This window comes from Sorex fumeus, unplaced genomic scaffold, assembly GCF_029834395.1.
Source record: "Sorex fumeus unplaced genomic scaffold, SorFum_2.1 ptg000028l, whole genome shotgun sequence".
Lineage (NCBI taxonomy): Eukaryota > Metazoa > Chordata > Mammalia > Eulipotyphla > Soricidae > Sorex > Sorex fumeus.
In genome coordinates, this window is record NW_026606085.1 from 14,282,978 (window position 1) to 14,305,826 (window position 22,849).

The 22,849-nt window shown below is 42.7% G+C and overlaps 1 protein-coding gene across 2 annotated transcripts in view; it reads right to left on the reverse strand.

Annotated features, from left to right (window-relative positions):
* Positions 1-10,688: 10,688 nt before the first annotated feature.
* Positions 10,689-22,849, reverse strand: part of CWF19L2 (CWF19 like cell cycle control factor 2) — a 60,937-nt gene continuing 48,776 nt past the window's right edge. For both annotated transcript variants that reach the window (XM_056115007.1, XM_056115006.1), the window contains exons 15-18: positions 18,514-18,669; positions 17,225-17,305; positions 13,395-13,496; positions 10,689-11,223 (exon numbers count right to left, since the gene is read on the reverse strand). In XM_056115007.1, the coding sequence (XP_055970982.1) occupies positions 11,080-11,223; positions 13,395-13,496; positions 17,225-17,305; positions 18,514-18,669 (483 nt within the window). In that variant the 3' untranslated portion in view covers positions 10,689-11,079. The remainder of the gene's footprint in view (positions 11,224-13,394; positions 13,497-17,224; positions 17,306-18,513; positions 18,670-22,849) is intronic.

Consider the following 22,849-nt stretch of genomic DNA (forward strand, 5'->3'; position numbering starts at 1 on the left):
AACTGCGAGGGCATGGTGCCGCCAGCAAGTCAACCTGTACCTGCAGGGCGAGTGCATTAGCAGCCCGATGGTGCCTCCAGGCTTCCTGATACCCCCGAATTGCTGCTGTGCCTTTGGCCAGACCCCAACAACTAGGGGCCAAGTTTACCAAGAAATTAAACAGCCGAACTTAGGTATGTGGGAGCCACACCCACAAACCACCTCTGGCTCAGCTATACAAACTCATTTGTTGGCCTTATTTCAGAGATCCATAAATCTTGAAAGAGATCAAAAGTCACAGTTAGGGCTGGTGGCGCAGTATGCTATGGGCAAGCGGGTGTGCCCTGCGGGGCATATGCCAATAGTTTCTCTGGAAAAGATGGAAACAAGGGTCATGATCCAGAGACACACAAAAGAATCTCCGAACTGAGCAGCTTGCTGCAGAGATGCCTCTGGACTTCAAGCCAGGCCAACTTCACCGGGGTGCCTGAGAGGGGCAGGCATCGTCCCTCTACCTGCCCCCTAAGAACCTGGTGGCCACTAATTTCCAGAACCCAGTGAGAAGTGCAGGTACGCAATCTCCAGGCCTCAAGGGATGGGGGATGGGCTGGTCCCTCTCATCCCCTGTCCCCATGGGACCCTGGAGGTCATGCCCACAAACTGCCTCTGGCTGCTACTTAAGCTCCTTAAAGGCCATAATCCAGAGACACAAAAAAGAATCTACAAACCAAGCAGCTTGGTGCAGAGATTTCTCCAGACCCTAATTATCTAAAATTTTAGAATTCCAGGAGCACAGGCTGCTCTCATGGCTGTGCAACATCTTATGCTATTCATAACAAACAATACAAAAGACAGTATGGGGAGATTGTCTGCCACAGAAGCAGGGGGAGGGGTGGAATGTGGGGGGATACTGGGGACATTGGTGGTGGGAAATGTGTACTGGTGGAGGGATGACTGTTTGATCACTGTATGACTGAAATTTAAACAGGAAAGCTTTGTAATTGTATCTCACGGTGGTTCAACAAATAAATAAATAAAATAAACATTCTGAATTTTAAAAAAGTAATGTGGAGTTCATGCCTAATTAAATCAATTTAATCAATGGCTGAATAAACAGCAGTACTCCTACATTACAAAAATAAAAAGAACACAACTGCAAACTTGGGCCACAGAAATAGCTGGAGCACAAGGGGCTGGAGCACATGTTTTGCATTCAAGAGTCCTGTGTTGGGGTCCAGATGCTCACAGTCCCCTATACACCACTAGAAGGGACCCCTGAGCACTGAGTTAGGTATTGCCCCTGAGCACTGCCAGAGGTGGTACAAAACCAACACAAACTTTCTGAAGGCTTTAGATGAGTGGACTCATTTCCTCGAAACAGGCGGGGATGCAACAGGATGCAGGAGGAAATAGGCTGCCAGGAGAGAACTTCGCGATGCACAAATTTCTTCTTTCATACAGGCATTTAATAACTGGGTATGAAATAAACAAAACTCCTACATATTTGGTTTGCACTCATGCCTCCCACGATGATCAGACATACCTGATAGCAAATTCAGCTGACAGACTGAAAAACACACGTTAGAGAGAAACACCTGTTATTTTTCCTCCTGGTGTCACATCCAGCAAAGCCCTTCAGTCAACATCCTCTGTGGGCAGCTCGTCAGCACCATATCTGTGATTGAGGGGTGATGCCCATTCAACCTAGTTCAACTGAAAACTTTTAATTCCATTTAAAAATTGCATATAACAAGCGAGAGGCTCTAAGGTGGGATGAAATTAATCCGAATTACTGACTGCGGATACATATGTATCGACTCACAACGTTTATTATTCTAAGAGGTATAATCATTATTATAGCGTATATATACATAATTAGTACTAGGAAAATAATGTAAAACAGTACACTTATTTTGAAAGGAATTAGAAGGAATTAGCATCTTTTTCTCCCATAAAGGCAGGAGGAGGGGTGGGACAGGGGTGGGGAGGGTATACTGGGGACACTGGTGGTGGAAAATGTGCACTGGTAGAGGGATGGGTGTTTGATCATTGTATGACTGAAACTCAAACATGAAAGCTTTGTAATTGTAGCTCACGGTGATTTAATTAAAACACACACACACACACACACACACACACACACCAAAAATAGCCTTCAAAAGAAACCCTCTTTTAACTTGCTACTTCTTCACAGGAGGAGGCAAATGGCTAGTTGAGAAATAAATATCTGGGATTGAATTAATCTCAAATTAAAACAAAAATTCCACTTGGGTGCTCAGTTCATTCACAGTAGGTTGTAGTCTATTGGTTTAATTCTTTCTAAAATGACACTCCCTTTTGCCTCCACACAGGGCCAAGTGTGGCCTGTGATTCTAGGGATTATCGGAGTTCGGGTCTCCTGTGACGAGGCCATTTACCCAAGTTCAGACATGAGTGAGGGGCAGAGACAGTCTCCTCCAGCTGCACAGAAGGTTCATGCTTAAAGGAAAGCGAAGAATGCTTCCTAACGCATCTTAGTGAAGACGCTGTGCTGACTCCAGACTTAAGAAATGTTTGCACCCAGAGTTGTATGGCAGGTAGATCTTTCCACCGAATTCTATATTTTATGATTCTTTACAACAACAAAGTGATTCATTACAAAACTACCTCTTTATTACGACCACTAATAAGAACGATCAATTTTTCAGGTTTTTGTTGTGGTTTGCTGGCTTCTCTCTACTCCGTCTCCTTTGCTTCGCTTTTATCATCAGCCACAGCTTAATACAAATGTCTTACATAAAGGAACCCCTACTTGTTAGGATTATATGGGCACCGACCACAGATTTTTCTACCCTTCACCAGCCCTAGAAACAAGGCAGGTGTGCACATACAAGTCATGTGCATGACCATGGGACATCTTGGCCATCTACACCTTCAGTCCAGAAAATGGTACTGCTACAGACTCGTTCTTTTCCCTGACCTGTCCCAGACTTTCTTCTGGAATGTCTAAAGAAAAACCTCCATACCTAAGTTGGTTTTATAGTTTATAAGTTCTTTAAATTCTAGGAAAACTTATGAAATCTGTCAAATGTGTTGGGGCCTGTGTCTTCTAAAGTATCCGGAAGGATGTTCACATTCAAAAAAGAAGTAATAATATCTGCCAGATTCTGTTTTAAAAAAAAAAGAAAGAAAATGAAAAAAAGGGGGGGGGAGACAATCTTGCTGAAATGCCTTTATTTTTGTCCAACTCCACCATACCACTCCATCATACCACTTTTCTCCTAAGTCTCCCTTCCAGGAGGAGGCCCTGTAACACCCTCTTGGTGAACAGGATGCCAACAGAGACTGGGAGTCCAGGGTTTTTCCTGACTCTTTAAAATAAAGACCCACATTACAATTTCCATTTCCTATTTTCAACAAAGACCTGATGATGCCTTAATAGGCAGACAATATTTTGTTGAAAGAATTCTCAGATTCCCCATAATAAACAGGAGTACACTAACCAACTTTTTTCACAGGTCACAGCTAGTCAGATATTTTACTTGCAGTTGAACATATGTAGTCATTTCAGCACTTCTCTCTTAACAAACAAAAGAATATATAATTCTATGTCTTAGGAACTCAGGGAAGTTCTGCTCTTTATCTTGGTTGATGACCAGATGAGTCATCAACCAGATTCTACTGGGGTTCAGACAGATTCCACTAGGGTTTCCTAAAGAGTAGTCATGTAGGATCTTTGTTCCTGCTGAGTCTCTCTGGGTTGTATCCAGGGAGATAAAGAGAGGGCATCATTACTACTGCTGTTCTGTCTCTGCTATCAGGCCGATACACACTGCAGGAAATGTCTCCTGACGTTCCCAACTCTGCAAACCCTGAAAGCACCAGAGCAGTGCTCCATTCAATACAAGATGGAAAGTGAGTCAGAGAGTACAGTGCGGAGGGCACTCACACGTGGTGGCACAGTTCAATCCTGCCATCACTTGCAGTTCCGAGTCCCACCAGGAGAGATCCCTGAGCACAGAACCAAAAGGAAGCTCTGAGCACTGCCAGATATAGCCCAAACCAAAGCAATAAAAGTGAAGAGGCTGACAGCTACAAGTTACTGAGCATTTCTAGGTCTGGGATTAAGTGATTTATATGGAATCTCTTACTTCATACAAAGACCCAACTAATGCAGATGACCTTTATTTTGCAAAATTGATAAGTGACTTCTCTAAGATTACAGAATGAGTGTTAGAGCCAAGTCAAATTTAAAACTTGCTCTTCAAGCCCGGGTTCTCCTTTGAACAAGGATCTTGCTGGCTTGTCTTAGTGTTTCTTTACTGGTCTATTTCCACTTCAGAGAAGACTGTATTCTCTCTCGTACATGCCATTCTCCCTTTCCCCTTACATAAAGAAGTTTCAATAAAACCTGTCTTGCCATACACACACACACACACACACACACACACACACACACACACACACACACACATCAAATTAAAATTGGCTCCACTTAGCCTCCCTGTCCCCCTGCAGCAGTTAACTGTGAACTGAATGTTAAGTCGAGGATTCCACAGAAGTACCACCATACAATGGATACAAAAGTTTCCAATCGATTTCAGAAAAAAGGAACAGACTTTTTGAGAGCTGGAAATCCATCCGAAAGTCACATGAAGGACAAAAGCACGAGAGAGGAAAGACTCTAGGAAATATTTCCCTGGAGAGAGAACTGAGTGTCCCCCAGCGAGAGCCCATAGCACAGGCCTGCTCTCGCCTGAGAGACTTGCACTCGTATCACTGGGAAGCTGGGCAGGTCTCTGCTCAAGTTTGTAAGAAACACAGGCCTGGGGTCTGCCCAAGAAACCTGATGGGTTCTCCTCCACCTCAGGGAGACCAGACGGAGGCTCCTAGGGTGAGTGCTAAGTGGACGCTAAGTGGGCTGGCAGCACCCTGCATGCCTTTGTTCCAGGAGGCAAAGGACTCATGAACGCTTCCCGAAGACCAAACACAGACTGTGGCAGGGGAGATGCAGCCTGCAGTCTGTCAGAAACTCGGGCAGAGAAGCAAGTGGCATGGGAGAGAAAATTCAGCCCTTCAGCCCCTCACCACTGCCCCAGAGATTTCCCAGAGGTGGCAGATGCAGTCACACAACAGTCCAGGCGCTGAGCCCAACCTCATCGTAGCAGCTAACTTACGAGATACTTGTCTTCTTTCCAATGCCCCCACCCTGAGCACTTTAGAAGGGGTCAACAGTAGGAGAAGAAAAGGAGTGGGGAGAATCAAGGAGAAATGGAGTGAACCGCTTCCTCTCTACTGCCACTGGAATGGGCCCCCTCCACTACAGTCAGCACGGGGAAGGAGCCTGGCCTGGGGAGTTTCCTGATACTCTGGGATCTTCTGAACCACAGAGCCTGGCAACTTAAGAGTGACCTACTGTAAGGCGCCGTGTCACAAATTACAAAGTGCCACAAGTGTGCCCAAGATTCACCCAAAGGCATGAGAAAAACTTTCTCCACTTAAAGACACTCAGACAAAATAAATTGCACTCAGCTGTGTTGTCAACATATCAATACACAAATCTACATTTGTTGCCACGGCTCCCACAGAAGCCTCAGGACTAAAACAAACAACCAACCAAGCAAACAACTAAACAAAACAGTTTCTTCGTTTCTTTCTCCAGGGGGATGAAACACCATCATGGGAACCAACTGAGGGAAACATCCCACTATACTTACACATCTCACTGTAACTCAGGCACCCACAATTTCCTTCCTAATACAGCCCCAAACACCAAAGTAAAACTCAGGGAAATGGAAATGTGACTCAAAGTGTCTGAGGTGTCCATGAGTCTTCACCATCCAAGCAACGAATTCTGTCAGGTTTCTGATCCAGTGATGTCTTGGGGCAGGCAACCCCCCATGACCTTAGCAAACCCCAAGCCCAGTCCACAAAAGTGGCAGTTCCGACCAAAGGAAGGATTCTGGAAGTCTGTGCGGGCATTACTCTAAAGGGTATTTGTGCCAAGAATCAAGCCACTGAAGAACATCATTTATCCTTTTGTTACAGTTAGAAAATTATATTGATTTTTAAAAACAAAATGTGTAAGTAGATTATATTGTATCTGGATTTTATCCAGACAGTAAAATAGCATTAAAACTATTAAGAAAATGAGAATTGAGTCTGGTATGATTGATAACAACTGAACTAACGCTACTTTATACTGTTTATCCACTGGAATATTCTCTCCGAATTGCAATATTCATTTCCCAGGTGCTTTTGTGGGGGGAGGGCGCAATGCTCAAGGCTTACGTCTGGCTCTGCGCCTGCAGTGCTCCTAGGACCACATGGATGCTGGGGCTTGAACCTGGGACAGCTGCTTGCAAGGCAAACACTCTGCCCATTGTACTACCTCTCTGGCTCCCACTTCCCAAATATTGTCTCATCTAAGACACAGTCCTTATGGCTCCCACTTCCCAAATATTTTCTCATCTAAGACACAGTCCTTAATCCAATTGCCAATTGTTCCAGCACTGTCCTTTATCATTGCTTTCTTTCATTCTCTTATCCAGAAATGAACTAGGAAGCCATACCACAATGGGCTCTTCTATTCCCTGTCTCTTCTGCCAGAAGTAGCTGGACACTCCCTTTGTGCCCTTGATGTCAATGCCTTATTTCAACACCACTGTCCACTTGTTTGATGATCTGGATGATAATGATAATCATATCATTCCGAATGATAATGAGTGGATTCAGCTTTAAACAATTTTTCTGCCCTATTAAAATAATTACTACCTCATGTGACATAGAGGGGGGCCATACACCACACTGGATGGGAAAGGGAAAGTAATTAATCTTATTCTGTTAGAAACACTGAATGTGGAATTTAAGGAAATTGCACTTTGGATCATAACAAGGGCACTGGTTTGAATATGCATCCAAAGCAAACTTTCACATGGCTCCTAGTGACCCTCCATCAGAGGGGGAAGTAGACAACGCAAAAGATTTACCAGTCAATACGGAAGCTCATGCATCACTACTTCATACCTGCTGGGAGGAAGCTCAGAGAAGCTGAGTTTCTTCAGATGTGGCCAGTAAGCTATGTTAACAACTGTCACTGTCACTGTCCTCCCGTTGTTCATCGATTTGCTCGAGCGGGCCCAGTAATGTCTCCATCATGAGACTTGTTGTTACTGTGTTTGGCACATCGAGTACATCACGGGTAGCTTGCCAGGCTCTGCTGTGCGGGCGAGATACTCTCAGTAGCTTGCCGGGTTCCCTGAGAGGGGCGGAGGAATCGAACTCGGGTCGGCCATGTTGGCTACATGCAAGGCAAATGCCCTACCGCTTATCGCTCCAGCCTCGTGTTAACATTCAATGTTAACAACACTGAACACCAGTGATGGCATGATCATGCATTTAAAACATCTATCAAAAAGATACTGGTGTGCCTATGTTCACTGCACACTGTTCACACTAGCCAAGAGCAGGAAACAATCCAAGAACTGCCAAGAACTGAATGGATGAAGAAACTGTGGTATAAAACAGGATGGGATACTACTCGGCTAGAAGGGAAAAGCTGCAATCATGTAACCTGCCACTCGGTGAATGCTGAGTGTCTTCAGTTTGAAGAGGGAAAGACAAAGAATGCTCTCTCCAAATGCGGAGTACATGAAAGCACAGAATGGGAGGAACAAATGATCCAAGACAACAGAGAACTGGGCTTGGAAACTGAGCTTACAAGGCAGGGTGTGGGCGAGGAGGTGGTGGTTGGGAGTGGGCATGGGCGAGTCCCGGAACATTAAATGCATGAAGCTCTGTCATCAACAGTATTGCAAATCATGGGGCTTTAAATTAAATTTTTTTTTTTAAAATCCAAAACACGTATTTGTCCCAAAAGGGAGGTAGTTAAGTATTGACGGTATAGCTAAAAGTCTTCATTACTTATTTATTCACCTATTTTTCCTCATTAATAGTTACTATTTGCACTTTTATTTCATGTTTTCTTGTGCTATGATGGGATAAACCCCATAGTTCAATAAAAGCACGGTCGGCATTAACTCTATGTCTGCTCTTTGGGGGCTAGGACACACTTTAAGTCCAAGTGCTACAACTACACATAGAGAATATGCCTTAGGGAAAGCTGGCCTTTGAATGAAAAGACTAGATTGTAAGATTGTTAGAGTAAATCCCTTGAGAAAAAAAAAAAGCTTTGATAGAATATTAAAGGCATTCAAATTTCTTAATAATAATTGACTTGCTGATTTGAACTTTTTGACTCTCACTTAAAATCTATAGATAAAACTTAACAGACTATAATAGCTTGAAATGTTTAAATAAAGTCTAAAATAAGCAGTTTATTTCCTGCTTACAAAAAACCCAATTCTTTGAATATTATAAATATATCGTACAAAAATTCTGAAAAATGCCAGCTAATAATTTAATAAATTTCAATGATGCCTTTTACCTCATTCCCCTGAGTTACATTCAAAACAGATGATTAATTTGTTATATTTAGGCAGGAAATCTGATTAGATATTTGAAATACTGCATCACTGCAGTGAAACTCAAATTGCATATTAAGAAGCAAGTATAGTAAGTACAACACAAATGCAAACCTTGACCCAAATAAGACTTCATGTTCAGGAAAATTCCACTACTAGGGCAAGTGGGATTTACACCAGATTATCATTTTACAGAATCAGGTATACCATCCAAAAACCTAACAGGGAGTACTCAGAAGGAAAATCAATATTTACAACTCTCTTATCAGGCAGTTTTCCAGACAAGGATACACATTAAATACATTTAACTTTTAAACAATTTTTGGAGATTTTGTTTGTTCCACCGGAATTCTTGTTAAACTCTAAGTACCTTAAAGTCATTTGTCGGGTTTTGTTCATTTGTATGTTTTTTGGGCCACATCCACAGTGCTCAGGACTTACTCCTGGTTCTGCACTCAGGGGTGCTTGGGATACTATATGTGATGCTAGGGATACAACACAGACTGGCCACGTGCAAGGCAAATATGCCCTACTTGCTGTACTATCTCTTGGAACCTGATTTGATTTTCAAATGAGCTTTGTTGTCAAATGGAGAAGAAAAATGACTCTGGAGGATACGATGGGAGGCTTTATGTTCACACACTGAAAAGCGGTCAGAGTGTTAAGAATCATCATCTTAGAGAGAGGGGATGTCCTAATCATACCCTAATTATGCAAGGTACTGGGGTAACTAAGTAGGTAAGAGAAGGTGAAACCCGGAACATAAATGTGGTCTCTAGTCAGTGACAGATCACAAAAATAAATTACCTGTGGTGAGAAAAAGGCAGAAAAGAGTATATGAGCACAGACACATGTATACTGATAGCAGAGGTGGAAATATTCTTCTGTTTGTTTTCTTGGCAAAAGGGGAAGCAAGGTCATTCGCTAAGAAAGAAGCCAGAGGTGTAGAGCAGCTCTTTAGCACAGCCCTGAATAGATGTGGCACATGTCTCTCTTTAGAATTACACCATGCAGTAATTACTTATGTTTGTGTCGTTTCCCTCTAAGCTGTCAAATAAACTGTGTAGAGAAACTAATTTCTACAGTACTGCGACCAAATAAAATGACCTGCAAACAGTATTAGCTCAGCAATTAAATAAATGAATATATACCTTCCTCCCAGATTTTGTGGCAAAACCAAAATAATTTGAAAACAGTAATGAATAAAACACCACAGAATATTTATAAATACACTCAATAGAAGTTTTATAAACATATTTAAATGTAATTTATAAATAAGAAACTTACCTCATTGAACTGCAAGTTATTTGTGACATTTAAAAACTATTAGCACATACACATTTTTCTTTTTGTACTACGCTTAAGATAAGAATGGTGTGCCAATCTCAGAAGTAACTATGCAGACATGCGATTTATTATGATTGTAGGCACTCATGGTTTCATAGGGAAACTTGAGATTCAGCTCCAAACCCACTGGGCACAGCTAACTGTGGCCCCTATGTATAGACATTTCAAAGATGGGGTTGGGGCTGAAGGTGGGGAGATGGTACAGCGGTAAGGTGCCTGTCTTGCATGCTGTCAAGCTGGGATCATTCCCCAGCACCCGGTATAGTCCCTGGGCCCCCTGTGGGAGTGATCCCTGAGCAAAAAGAGCCAGGAGTCATGCCTGAGCACTGCTGGGTGTGGCACCCAAGCAAACAATGCAAACAGAGATGGGAATGGGGAGATAGCTCAAAGAGCTAGAGTGAATGCCTCACATCCTTGAGGTCCTCCAAGCTGGAACCCCACCACTACATGGCACCCCAAGCACTGCTGGGGTGGCCCTAGTGTACCCCAGAATTGCTGATCCTGAGCAGCATTGAGCTCCTGGGCCAAGCATGAGGGCAGCTCCAGATCTTCTCTCACACTCTGACTCATTTGTGTAAGCATGTGTGTGGTCTTCTCTTGATGCTGAGTACAGCAACAAAGACATGGAGAACCCCAGATCAAGAGGAGACAAGAAATGTGCTCCTGACAATCAGGATTCTCACATTACTTATGGTCTTATCACTATCAAATTACCCTCAAAATGATGATCTGTCTTCTTGCAAGCTGCAAATAATTGTAAACTGTGTCAATTGGAACAAAACCTTAAAAAAAAATTACCTACATTCAAAAACAGTAAAGATCCAGAAATCAAAATAAATGAATCATAAGAACATCATACTTAATTTAATTTTTATTAAATTTGGGACAAATGATTTCCTTGAATAAAGAGAGTACACACACACACACACACACACACACACACACACACACACATAGAAAAGGAAGAGTTTTTCTATAGAAATTTCCATGATTCCTGAATATACCAACTCAGTTTTAAAAAGTCAACAGACTGAATGAAGCAAAGCCACCAACCCCCTTGCAGGCAGTGCTTTGCTCTAGTTCCTAGGTAACCTTCAGGAGCATCCTGTGGTGTCGTAAATGAAAAGGTTTCACCAGGGCAGGTCACTGATGCGGCTGGCCTTACTCCAGGGGTGGGTGGGGAAGGACATGGCAGAGCCTGGAGCCTGGCCCCCCCCCAGGAGCTACACCTCAGTGCTTAGGAAGATGCAGCAGAAATCAAACCAAAGCATCTGAGGAGGAAACAAAAAACTTAACATTTTTCACTTTTGGTGAAGTCAAAAGGTCTCCACCACTGAGCGAACTGCAGTGCCTTCTTCCTCTGGTCCTCGAAGCTCTCCCGAACCCCTTTCCTCCAGAGTCTCGGCTCTAGGTCCAACATCCCGCCAACGATTTCCTTTCAAAGAACGAGAAACAGACAGACACACAGATGGTAAATCCTGACAACGGGAATGACACTTGGTCTACTCTGCTACTAAAATAACATTGAATTCATCTACCTGAGGGTTTTCAAATATTCCATAAATATTAATTTAAATAATCTTGTTTTCCATTAGTTCTAACTAGGCAGGTTCTGTGATTCCAGGTTCTGTGTATTTATGTCCAGTTGCCACTTAATTGCATACCTACTATAGAGCAGCAAAGAGGAAAAACAGAAAGTGAAATTTAATTACTTTGGTCTTTATTAGCTGCTCTGGTAAACAGTTTGTAGAAAAAGTTATTAACTGTGTTGCTCAATGCACGTGAGTCTCAGGGCTAATATGCTCTCTGATACATAGTGTTTTTCTGAGTTAATTTTTCCTACATTTATAGCTGGAGATCTTTTTTTTGCAGGTTAAAAAAATGTATTTTAATACTAAGCTAAGTATATGGAAAATTAAATTACAGCTAAGCTTAATTTAAAAATTCACACTCTCAAATCTTCAAAGGAGTGGATTTTTGACTTGTCTAATTATTATTCCAGATTATTTCTTTAAGGCTCCTCTCCCTGTGCCGTTAGCTACAGAAATTAATCAAATTTATGGCTTTGAATAGCCCTGTAGAGAAAAATATAGGCAAGATTTATAAAACTTGGTGTGTGGGGGGGCAGTTTGGAATAAAAAAATTAACAAGATGGAATAAGACAAATCCAGCATCTTTGATCCGGCTCTATAGAACCCGTGAACATTTTCTTCCATGACCCACGTGGCAGCTTAACACGGTAACAAGGGCCCCCCCATGCAGGGACGCAACCAGTGTCAGAGGGGACGGGGCAAAGGGACAGCACATGCCTGTGCTGCAGTCGTCTGTGGCTACCACAGAACTTCCTGAGAGGGGAGGAGGAGAAGCTCCTGTCAAAGCACCATCCTGGACTCCCTTCCGGGATTTGATCTGCTGGATCAACCAAGAAAAGCCTCAGGAGGGGTTGGGACGAGAGCACAGTGGGTAGGGCGTTTGCCTTGCACGCGGTCCATCCAGGTTCGATTCCCAGCATCCCTCATGGTCCCCTGAGCACTGCCAGGAATAATTCCTGAGTGCAGAGCATGAGTAACCCCTGTGCATCTCCAGATGACCCAAAAAGCAAAAAAAAAAAAAAAAAAAAGAAGAAGAAGAAGTAAAAAAGAAAAGCCTCAGGAAAAGGAACTTTTCCCTTTGCTGAGAAAGAACTGTTTCCCTTTATGGGCGAACAGAGACAATGGCGAGAGAAACAGAACAAGTTTAGGGTTAGTGCCAGGGTTTGACGGCATGGAGCCAGGTAAGCAACAGATGTCTGAGGCCAAAGCCGCACATCTGTCTTTAACATTCTTTTGGACTAAGGTTACTTGGCAACAGAGCACTTGCCTCACACATGTGAGGCCCTGGGTTTGATCCCTACTAAAACACACACACTCTCTCTCTCTCTCCTCTCTCTCTCTCTTCTCTCCTTCCCTCCCTCTATCCCTTCCTTCCCCCTCCCCCTCCCTCTCGTGTGTGTGTGTGTGTGTGTGTGTGTGTGTGTGTGTGTGTGTGTGTGTGTGTGTCTCTCTCTCGCTGTCTCTTTCTCTCTCTCAATTTTTGGACTGGCCCTAGAGCTTCAATGGCTGGAACAAATGCTTTGCATGCTGGTGTCCCCCCTGCCCAGTCACTCTCAACACTGTCTGGACTGACAACCAAGCATCATGCCCCCAAGCACCGAGTATAACCCTAAAACAAACTAAAATAACAACAATGAACTACATTCTAGGGGGCTGAGAGAGGTGCAGGGAATAGGTGCTTCCTTCTGTGCCACTGAACCTGATTCGATCCTTGGTAGCACTTACGGTCCCCTAAGCACCACCATGAGTGACCTCTAAGCACTGAGCCAGGAGTAAGCTCTGAACACCGGCAGTCCAACCAAAAACCTGCATTCTAGTATCTTTTTATTAGTCATTTCTAGATTCTCCCTATAAAATCTGGGACCAACAGTCCTTACCACACCTTCCCTGTATATTGTGCTCAAAATTTTGAGTTCCCTTCAAAAAAAAAAAACAAAAGAAACAAACAAACGAACAAAAAAACATTATTACCAAGATGCTAAACTCTGGAATTTGATTAAATTGGGGAACATACCTTGCCAAAGTAATGAGGGAATTTGTGTTGATCTTCAATGACGTGGGCAAACCCTCCTTGGAGGCCGAAATCCACAGAGAAGTAAGGTAAGCCTCGGGGGACCTACAGAAAGGACTCAGTCAGACATATGCTCGGGCCTCTCCCCGTGACCACAACGAAACAACCCCCGGGAGAAACTAGGACACAGTGAATTTCCAATTCCAGAGATACTTGGAAAAGGACCTTTCAGTGTAAAACATTTCATTACATTCCTGTCTTTGGAGAAACAAGGGAGGAAGGTCAATGATTTCCTTCGAGGCATGAAACGAGAAGAGCATTTCTCTCATGATGCAGAAGGACTCAGTCACAGACTTTGAGGATGGTCTCCAATGTCCCACGGAGGCTATGGTGAGCTGCTGGCGCAGCAATGGGTGACCAGTAGCCATACCCAGGTACTGTGGCCTCACAGCCCAGACAGAAGGCACAGTGAACGTGTTACACCTTTTCTACCTTTTCTGCTGCCTGTATACTCCTCTAGTCTCCCCTCTCTGGAAGAGCACTCACCGCTGAGTCAGCATGGCACAGACCCAAAGTGTGTGCGCCTCCGCTGGAGGCCAGTAAGTTAGGACCTGGAAATTCGGTACCATTCTGCAAGCCATTGGCAAAATGGCAAGTCTAAAAGACACATTATTTATGAGATTGGGAGAACGAGGGACAGTGGCGAAGGGCATTTGAGCACAGTGACGGGACTGGTATGAGAACGCCGTATGCCTGAAATTTGATCACAAGCAACTTTGTAACCCCCGGTGCCTTAAAATTGTTTTAATTTTAAATAAAAGAATTTATGGTAGAAGAACAGTAGTATCTGAATTCTCCCTTTATTCCAGGTTGTTCCTCCGACTTCTTTCATTGTTCATGTGTTTGAAGATCTTAGAGTAAATGCAAATTTTCCTTAAGATAGACTTTCCGTAGTTTAAAAAATAGCCCTCCACTGGTGCTAAATGTGGTTGAATTGCTACTATGAGCAAAATATTCTAACCAAAAATCACACTTGAAAGTTCGAAGGAGGGGCCAAGGGGAGGGGGGAGGGAGGGAGGAAGGGTGAGGGAAAGGGGGGCGGGGAGAGAGAGAGAAAGCGCTCAGGTGCTTACCTTGCACGTGGTTGACCCTGGTCTGGTACTCAGCACCACATTTAGTCCCCAAGCACAGTCAGGGGTCACTTCTGAGCATAGTCACTAGTCCCTGAGCACCACTGGGTTTGGTCTAAGCCTCTCCCCACCCAACGAAAAATAAAAAGTTGAAGAATTAACTTTTAAAAGTTCATGAAATCTCAAGTGATCATGTGAAAAATAACCACATTTCTTATGTCATTTAACACGGTGACACGGGTGATGGCTACCACTGATGGCTACCACTGGGCTGTGACATCATAGAGAGACCAAAAGTGGTGGCATTCCTGCCAATATTTCCTGTTACACTTGGTTCCATGCCTCCGAGAAAGCAGAGCACTGTTCACAAAGCTGCCAGGTGGTGAGGGAAGTCAGCGACTTAAGGATCTACTCTGACAGAATACAGGCATCCTACCCACATGAAGCAGGCAAAATACTCGGTAGCCCCAGTAACACAGTTCAAAAGAGGTGGCACAGGGCCAGGGAGGTGCTCACAGGGCTGAGCTGCATGTGCTGCAGGAGGGGGCACCAGATTCAACCCCTGTACCACAGGGTCGCCCATGCACCATTGGTAATAGCCTGTGAGTTCTCCTAGTGTGGACTAAAAATCAAAACAGGTAATAAAGTCTTTAAAAATATCTAATTAAAATATCTAAATATTTGTAAATTCATTTACAAAGTCATTGAGAGTTGAGTTTTAGGCATATAATATTTCAACACAAACCCCACCACTAGGGTCAATTTCCTTCCACCATCGTGCCCATATTCCCTGTGCACTCCCACCTCTCACCCCATCCCCGCCTGCCGCCTTGACAGGCAGAGTACAAAGTTTGCAGCTAAGACCTCATGTTCTCAGTGTGCCGAGTCTGTGCTCTGGGTATATGGCTCTCCTCCATCATCAGTATTACCCAAGCCCCCGTTCCTTCTCCTTCTCGTCTTCTTCCTCCCCCCACCCCCGACATCTTTCCTTTGCCTCCCTAAACTCTGGGGTCAAGGGTGATCAAGGCACCCCCCTTTACCACATGACACTTCCTCAACCAATTATTCTATACATCACTGATAAGTGAGCTCCAACTGTGTTTGCCCTTCTTCTGGCTTACTCCACTCACATGATAATAAAAGTAATAAAAATTTTAAAAACAGCATAATGCAGTTCTTTCAGAATAAATTTAAGATTAAAATAACTCAAGATTGTTCATTTTACACTTCAACACTCTATATTTTTAAAAAGCACTAGACAGCCATTAACCTAAAAAAAAACAAACAAAAAAAGTGATCACCTTTGGAATTACACTCAACTTCTCTTCACAGTTCCATTCATGCAGTTATGAATCAAAGCTCAGATGGGCCTCAAGAAGTCATCAGCTGCACACCCTTTCTACTTCAACCCTCAAGGAGTCACAGAACACAGTATGTGGTGACTTACAAAAGGCAGTCGCTGTTGTAAGTGAAATATCTCAAAGCTGAATACTCAGCTGCCATTGCACAAGGCTCTGCATTCTGGCACTTGTACAAATTTCAACATGCACTTAAGATATACTGTCACTTGTTTACCGGCAGAAAATTACAGTCAGTCATACAGAGTGTAGCAAATGCACAATTCACTTATTGAAGGGGTGTATTATTTGGGTCACACTCAGTGCTGCTCAGGGCTTACTCCTGGCTCTGTGCTCAGGGGTCCTTCTGGTGGTACTTGGAAGACCATACACAATGCCAAGGATCAAACCTGGGTTGGCCATGTACAAGATAAGGCACCTTGCCCTCTGGACTGTCGCTCTGGGCCCTACTGCGAAATGCCTTCATTGCTATTCACTCATGTTCAGAAAGAATATTTAGTGGCATAAGAAATAAGATCCAGCACCTGCACTGGAGGTAAGCTCTATAAAGTGAAGGATCTTTTGCTTTGTTCCACTTTGTATGAAAACCACCGAAAACAGTGTCAGATAAATAGCAGGTAGTCAAGAAGCCTTTGTAGACTAAATCACTTTTATAATTAGAAAAAAGAAAGGAACAACCATTCTAATAATAGAATTTTATTCCATTTAATTTATATTTCTAGAAAAGACAGAGGGCAGTACAGAAGAATTCAAGCTCTGTGTACCCTGATCTAAAAGTGGGTCTGTAAATCAAAACTGAATGGTTAATTACATCACAGAATAATAAGCCCATACTCTACCTTAATGATGACTTAAAGGGGCATTAATAAGAAATCTTGAGTGTGTTTTTAAAGTTCCAAATTCAAATCAAAGCCTCTTGGAAAATATTCCTCTCATCATAATTTCTTTGTAAACGAAGGTTGCTCTCAGCCTGTGGGTAGGGCTGAGTGGAAGAGCACCAGTCACACCTGTGGAAGCCGTCGATCTGTTCCCAGAAGGAAGGAAGGAAAGAAGGGAGGGAGGGAGAAGGGAGGGACGGACGAAGGGAGGGAGGGAGGGAAGTAAGTCTCTTTTCTGCTAGTCCCTGAGCATTCTGGGTCAAAGCCAATCAGGGGACAATGTCAAAGGATCAGAGCAGGCACGCAAATGAGCATTTGCTAATCTGAGTAAGGTGGAAGGATGCTACTTCTTTAATTGCAGAATTAGTTACTTCACCTCAGTAACAATCTTTTCTCAAATAAGATGTGGAAATTCAATGAAAAACCGGAACCCTAAAGTTCTTATATTTAAAAGACATGATACTTACAGACTTTCTGATATCTTTTGAAGAGAGATCAATTAATTTCTTGTTCATAGACCACTCTTCATCGGATTCCATTATCGCTTTCTAAGAAATAGTCATTTATTAAAAAAAAACATGAAAGCAAACATAAGAAATGGTTTAAAATAAAATTAAATAGTAAATTAATTACAGGGTACATTACACTTGGTAGACCATTCTTTTGAATTGATTAAGGCTTTAATTTCTGTTACTTAGCATTAGAACTTCGGGATTTTTTTTCAAGTCCTATCTTTAGTCAAGATATCATTATTTTACTCATTTTCAACTCATACTAACTTCATCTCAAAACTTTATGACTGAGACACATATTCTCTACCTTAAATGTTCTAGCCTCTAGCCACAACTATTCAAGATACTACTGAGAATATGCAAGAAAACAACAACAACAACAACAAAAATACAGCTTTTCAATAGATTTCGCGTAACATGCAACTGGCAAAGGGAAAGCTGATTTGTCTTCTAATTCATTAACAGCATGACTCCTCAACTCAAATAATCAGTCTGAAATTTTCTAGAGAAAGAAGATTCTTCTGGTGAATCATTTCAGGTTTTATAATCCTTACTATTGAGATTCAGAGTTGACGCGAATAAATGTTACCATTGTACACTGTCTAAATGGTCCATTTGCAAATCTTCCCTCACCACCTCACCACCTTCCTACACCACAAAACATCATCTTTCTTCACTGCATTTTGTTATTTCACATACGGCTCTACATTTATGCCTTTATGTTGGTCTGTAAATTGTACTGCATTTTGGTCAGTATCAAACCATGCAATTTAGGGGGAAAAGCAGCTGGAAAAAATGACTTTAGGAGCTCTATAGTCATTTATTCCTTGTCCCTAGTACACATCAAGGTTCGTTTCTTTTCAAGAATACCACGATGACATTCAATGCTAGTTACTGCAATAACTCGTCTCAGCGAATGCAAGTTATGGAGCTGGGGTACAGCTTAGCTTTGTTCCCAGTTTACTTCAATGATAAACTTTCTATCGATATACTTCTGACTTGAATGTATACGTCTAGGCAAAGCACTAATTTCACTTGAGAAATGAGAAAATCATACATATATATTTGATAGTATGCTGATACTTATAATTAAGCATGCTTTTAAATGGTGAAGATCTCAAATTTCATTCTCTAGAAATTAACACAACAGAACTTTTCATGTTTTCTTTATAAGTATGTAACAAAAAAAATACAAGATGACAACAGTAGTGTGGCAAAATATATGTATGCAAAACTAGAAATACCTTAAAATAGATGGGAGCCATGTCACCCATTTCCTTGGGGAGAGGAATACATTCATATACCATATGATACTGTTTCTTCATGCTCATATTAGTTTCTAAAAAGACGCAGTCCAACCCTTTATCTTCAAACATCTTTACCAATGACTTTCTGAACATCTGAAGAAAAAGAAAAAGCTTGGCAGATGAAGCTTTTAGAGGAGATCTGAAGGAAAGCACTTGGGAAAGGCTCGAGTCAAAATATGAAAAACTAAAAAAGCACAATAAATCCTTTCAAAATTAAAAAGAAAAACAAAATAGTAAACAGTGTCTGAATTCTTATAATTTACCTTATAGTTACTTTATTTTCTAAATCTACCACATCATTTCACATTTTTTAAATCACCTGAAATTCAATCTGCACATGTTATACATTTGTTGGAAATGGTTCTGGTAAACTGAAATGAGAAAATGAGATAAAACTCAAATTTAAATAGAAAAATGGGCAAAACTGATAGAGAAAACATCTAGATGCCCAAAATGGTTGGTTCTCTAGCAGGGAGCAGCCTTCAATTGTAATTTACTTTGAACTGTTTCCCTGTCCTCAGAGCATCTTCACCTGGTGGTTCTTTGCATGTCATTCACTCAACATTTAATACATCCAAGCAGTCCCCTATTTCCATAAATAAAGGAGTCCTACTAAATAGATGAATTACTGTTTGTTTTTTTGTCTTAGGTCATACCCAGTAGTGCTCAGTGCTTACACTGGGCTCTGAACTCAGAAATCTCTGATGGGGTCCAGGGGGGCATATGGGGTTCCAGGGATCAAACCCCAGCTGGAAAACACCTTACCCGCGGTCCTATCTCTTTAGCACCCTCGTTTTTGCTTCAGACAGCTACAGAGATCCCATGATTCAGGGGCACATGATACTCCCATCTCCCTAAGAGCAAACACTTCGCCCTTTAGAAGCCCACTCCTTTCCACACTTCTGATCTAGGATTACTCACCTGATTGCCATTCCTCACCGAGCTAAGACAACTAGACTAAAACTTCTATTATAAATATCATAGTTCTTCATTAAGAAAACATTAAACGAGGAGATCTGAGTGCCACACCTGGTGGATCTCGGGGCTACTTCCAGCTTTTCCTCAAGGATTGTTCCCAAAGGTACTTAGGGGACCAGGTGGTGGTCGGGGTGGAACTGAATCCCTGGGCATCCTGCATGCAAGCCTGCGCTCCTGCCCACTCAGCATCTCTGGCCCTGCCCACTGAGCATCTCTCTGGCCCTGCCCACTCAGCACCTCGGCCCCTCCCACTCAGCATCTCTTTGGCTCTGCCCTCTGACATAGGGCATCTCTCTGGCCCTACACAGGATTTTGAAATTATTTTCCACAAAAATATACAAGCTATCCTAGGTTGATCATGTACAAATAAAATCATAATTTATTCAGGTTCTCTAAACTAAAAAAAACTCTTAATATCCCCAGATGTAGATATGAGATCTAGCAAAACATAAAAATCATGGAATGATTCATCAAAAACAACATGGGGGCAGGGGGCAGAGAGGCTGTACTAGACTTGGCTAAAGAGGAGAGAACTTTGGGAAACCCGGACTGTCCCACAGCATCCAGCAAGTACACTAGGGGGTGGTTCCGAGGCGGGTGGGATGTGGCAGGGCTTAAGGCGTGCAGCACACTACCTCCTCTCCATGCCAGCAGCACACCATGGAATCAGCCCCAGGAGAGGCCCATCCCAGGCACAGCTGGGAACAGAGGTACAGGGAACGCCACTCAGTTTCCAAAACGCTCAACCTTCTGCAGCAGCAACCTTCCTCACCCGCTCAGTTCCCAGAATAATGGGCAAGCAAACTTCGATTTTCTAGGAAAGAGACCAGAGTCTTTTCTGGACAGTCAGATTAGCCCCAAGTAAAAGTGCACACTAAGGACACTAGAGGCTTACCGTGAATGAGCCACCTCATCTGGGCCCCAATCTGTCAACCAATACCACAGTGGCACTTGAGCAAGAGGCCCTCAGGGGTCAGTCATGGAGGGGCTTGGGGACTATGTAGGGTGAGAGGGACTGAAATCAGGTCAGCTGGTGCGAGGCAAGTGCCCTGCCTGCTGTACTATGTCTGGCCCTAAAGGAAATGTTTTGAAATGTTGTGAACACCTCATGTCGTTACTATTGAAACAAAGAAAGGCTTAAGGAAAGTAATGGTCTGTTTTCTTACTTTTGTAATACAGTTATTTATGCCTTAAACATTCTTGACATTACAATTTAATAAACAGAGAACCCACTCTACCTTTAAAACTTTACTATGGAAAATTAAATTTATGAAAATGTACATTGATACATGCACTACATAAAGCAATATAGACACTCATCCAAAAACCAAAAACCCTGCCATATGATGTAGCAAGCTCCACTTATGGGTATTTATCCAAAAGAAACATGGTAACAATTTTTAAAAAGATATATGACCAGAGAGATGACACAGAGAGATGGTCAAATGTTTGCCCTGCACACAGCCAACCCTTGTGCCAAGTATGTAGCCCCCTAAGCACTGCCGTGAGTGATCCCAGAGCATAAAGCCAGGAGTAAGCCCTGAGCACAGCCAACACCCCTCCACTCCAAATAAAGGATACCCGAACCTTAAAAAAATATTTTTTAAGTGCCCAGTGTCTGATGACAACAATGTTCAAGCATATGTACCAAACTGAGAAGGATGTTCAAGCACAATTGAAAGAGGACCAAGTTACACTATATTTAATAAAATAAGAATTTGGATTGTATCCATTTGAAATTAGCACATATGCTGTGCTGAAATGTATCTTTGAATTTTCTGCTAAACAGAAGCTTTAAGTTTAAATGTTACTAGAGGAAGATGATTTAAAAATATCACTTGAAATAAGTGGCTCCTGCCTGTGCTGATCATTTTCTTTCTAGGTCAAGATATTCTTTATAAGAGGAGAAAGATCACAAGGATATTAGCCAGGATATAATCAGAGTGGTTGCACACTTCTGAAAATTTTAAAACAGTTACAAAATGTAAAGGCACATTTCTTAAATTGAGGTATTTTATTCTAGTTTCTGGGGCCACACCCAGTGGTGCTCAGGGCTCACTTGCAGTGGGGTGGGGCGGAGGGAGGGACCAGGGTGGGGACCCTAGTGATCCCCAGGATCAACAGAGTCAGCTACACGCAAGGCAAACCCCTCACCCTTCCTGTCTCTCTCAGGAATTTTATTTGTTGACTATCTTACAATAATGAAAATTTCTTTTTTTTCTTTTTTTTCTATTCTTTTTTTTTTTTTTTTGGTTTTTTGGGTCACACCCGGCAATGCACAGGGGTTACTCCTGGCTCTGCGCTCAGGAATCACCCCTGGTGATGCTCAGGGGACCATATGGGATGCTGGGAATCGAACCCCGGTTGGCCGCGTGCAAGGCAAACGCCCTACCCGCTGTGCTATTGCTCCAGCCCCAATAATGACAACTTCTAGTCTTTTACTTTCATGCACAGAAAAGGCTATACTCTCATTATTTATATGAAAGGATTCAGTTTTACCTGTTCACTCAATCTTCTATAATGTTGTCTGGCTTATAAAACCTGCTAAACTGTAATCTAGTCTAAAACATGCCAGGCCTTTAGGTGGAATCAATGTCTCCATTGCTGCATTTCCCACACCTAGATTACCTTACAGTCTCATGCTCTGGCTAAGTTAGAGAATTTTTCTCTTCTGTACACATCTCAATACCTTTCACCAAGCAGCTCCATTTCATACAAAAATATAGCACCCACAGCCTTGATTCCTGCATTACGTGAAAGCTTCTCTGACACGGTTTTATGCTAAGCCCTGTCTGTGCATGTGTGACTCATTCCCCAGTCCTCCCCCCCTCGCTGCACAGTAGCTGCCCACTGGCTGGGAGGGTGGCCAGAGAGCACAGACACACAGCCACATACTTCAGCTGCAGTGCTGGGGGGCGGGGGCAGGGCCACTGTGACCATGCGTGACACATGGGGGCAGTTTTACCCAGGATCAAACTCAGCCTCATACTTGAGTACACAAGATTTGAGCCACTAAATCATATGCTGGTGTCCAGCACACATGAAAGGCATCCCAAGAAAGTTTCAAAGGAACTCTAAAATTCACATTCTCATGCTTCCCACTTCACTTCCCCTTCCCACTTTTGTGGCATAGGCATCTGCAGCTAAAAAAAAAAAAGTCCTACTCCACATCAAAAATACTGACAGTCCCCTACCCTTGCTAGGTCATCCACTACAATGGTCTGCAGGAGTTTAAACTTGCAGAACATAAACATAAAGATCACAGAGAGTCAGAGAATGACAAAATTTCAATAAA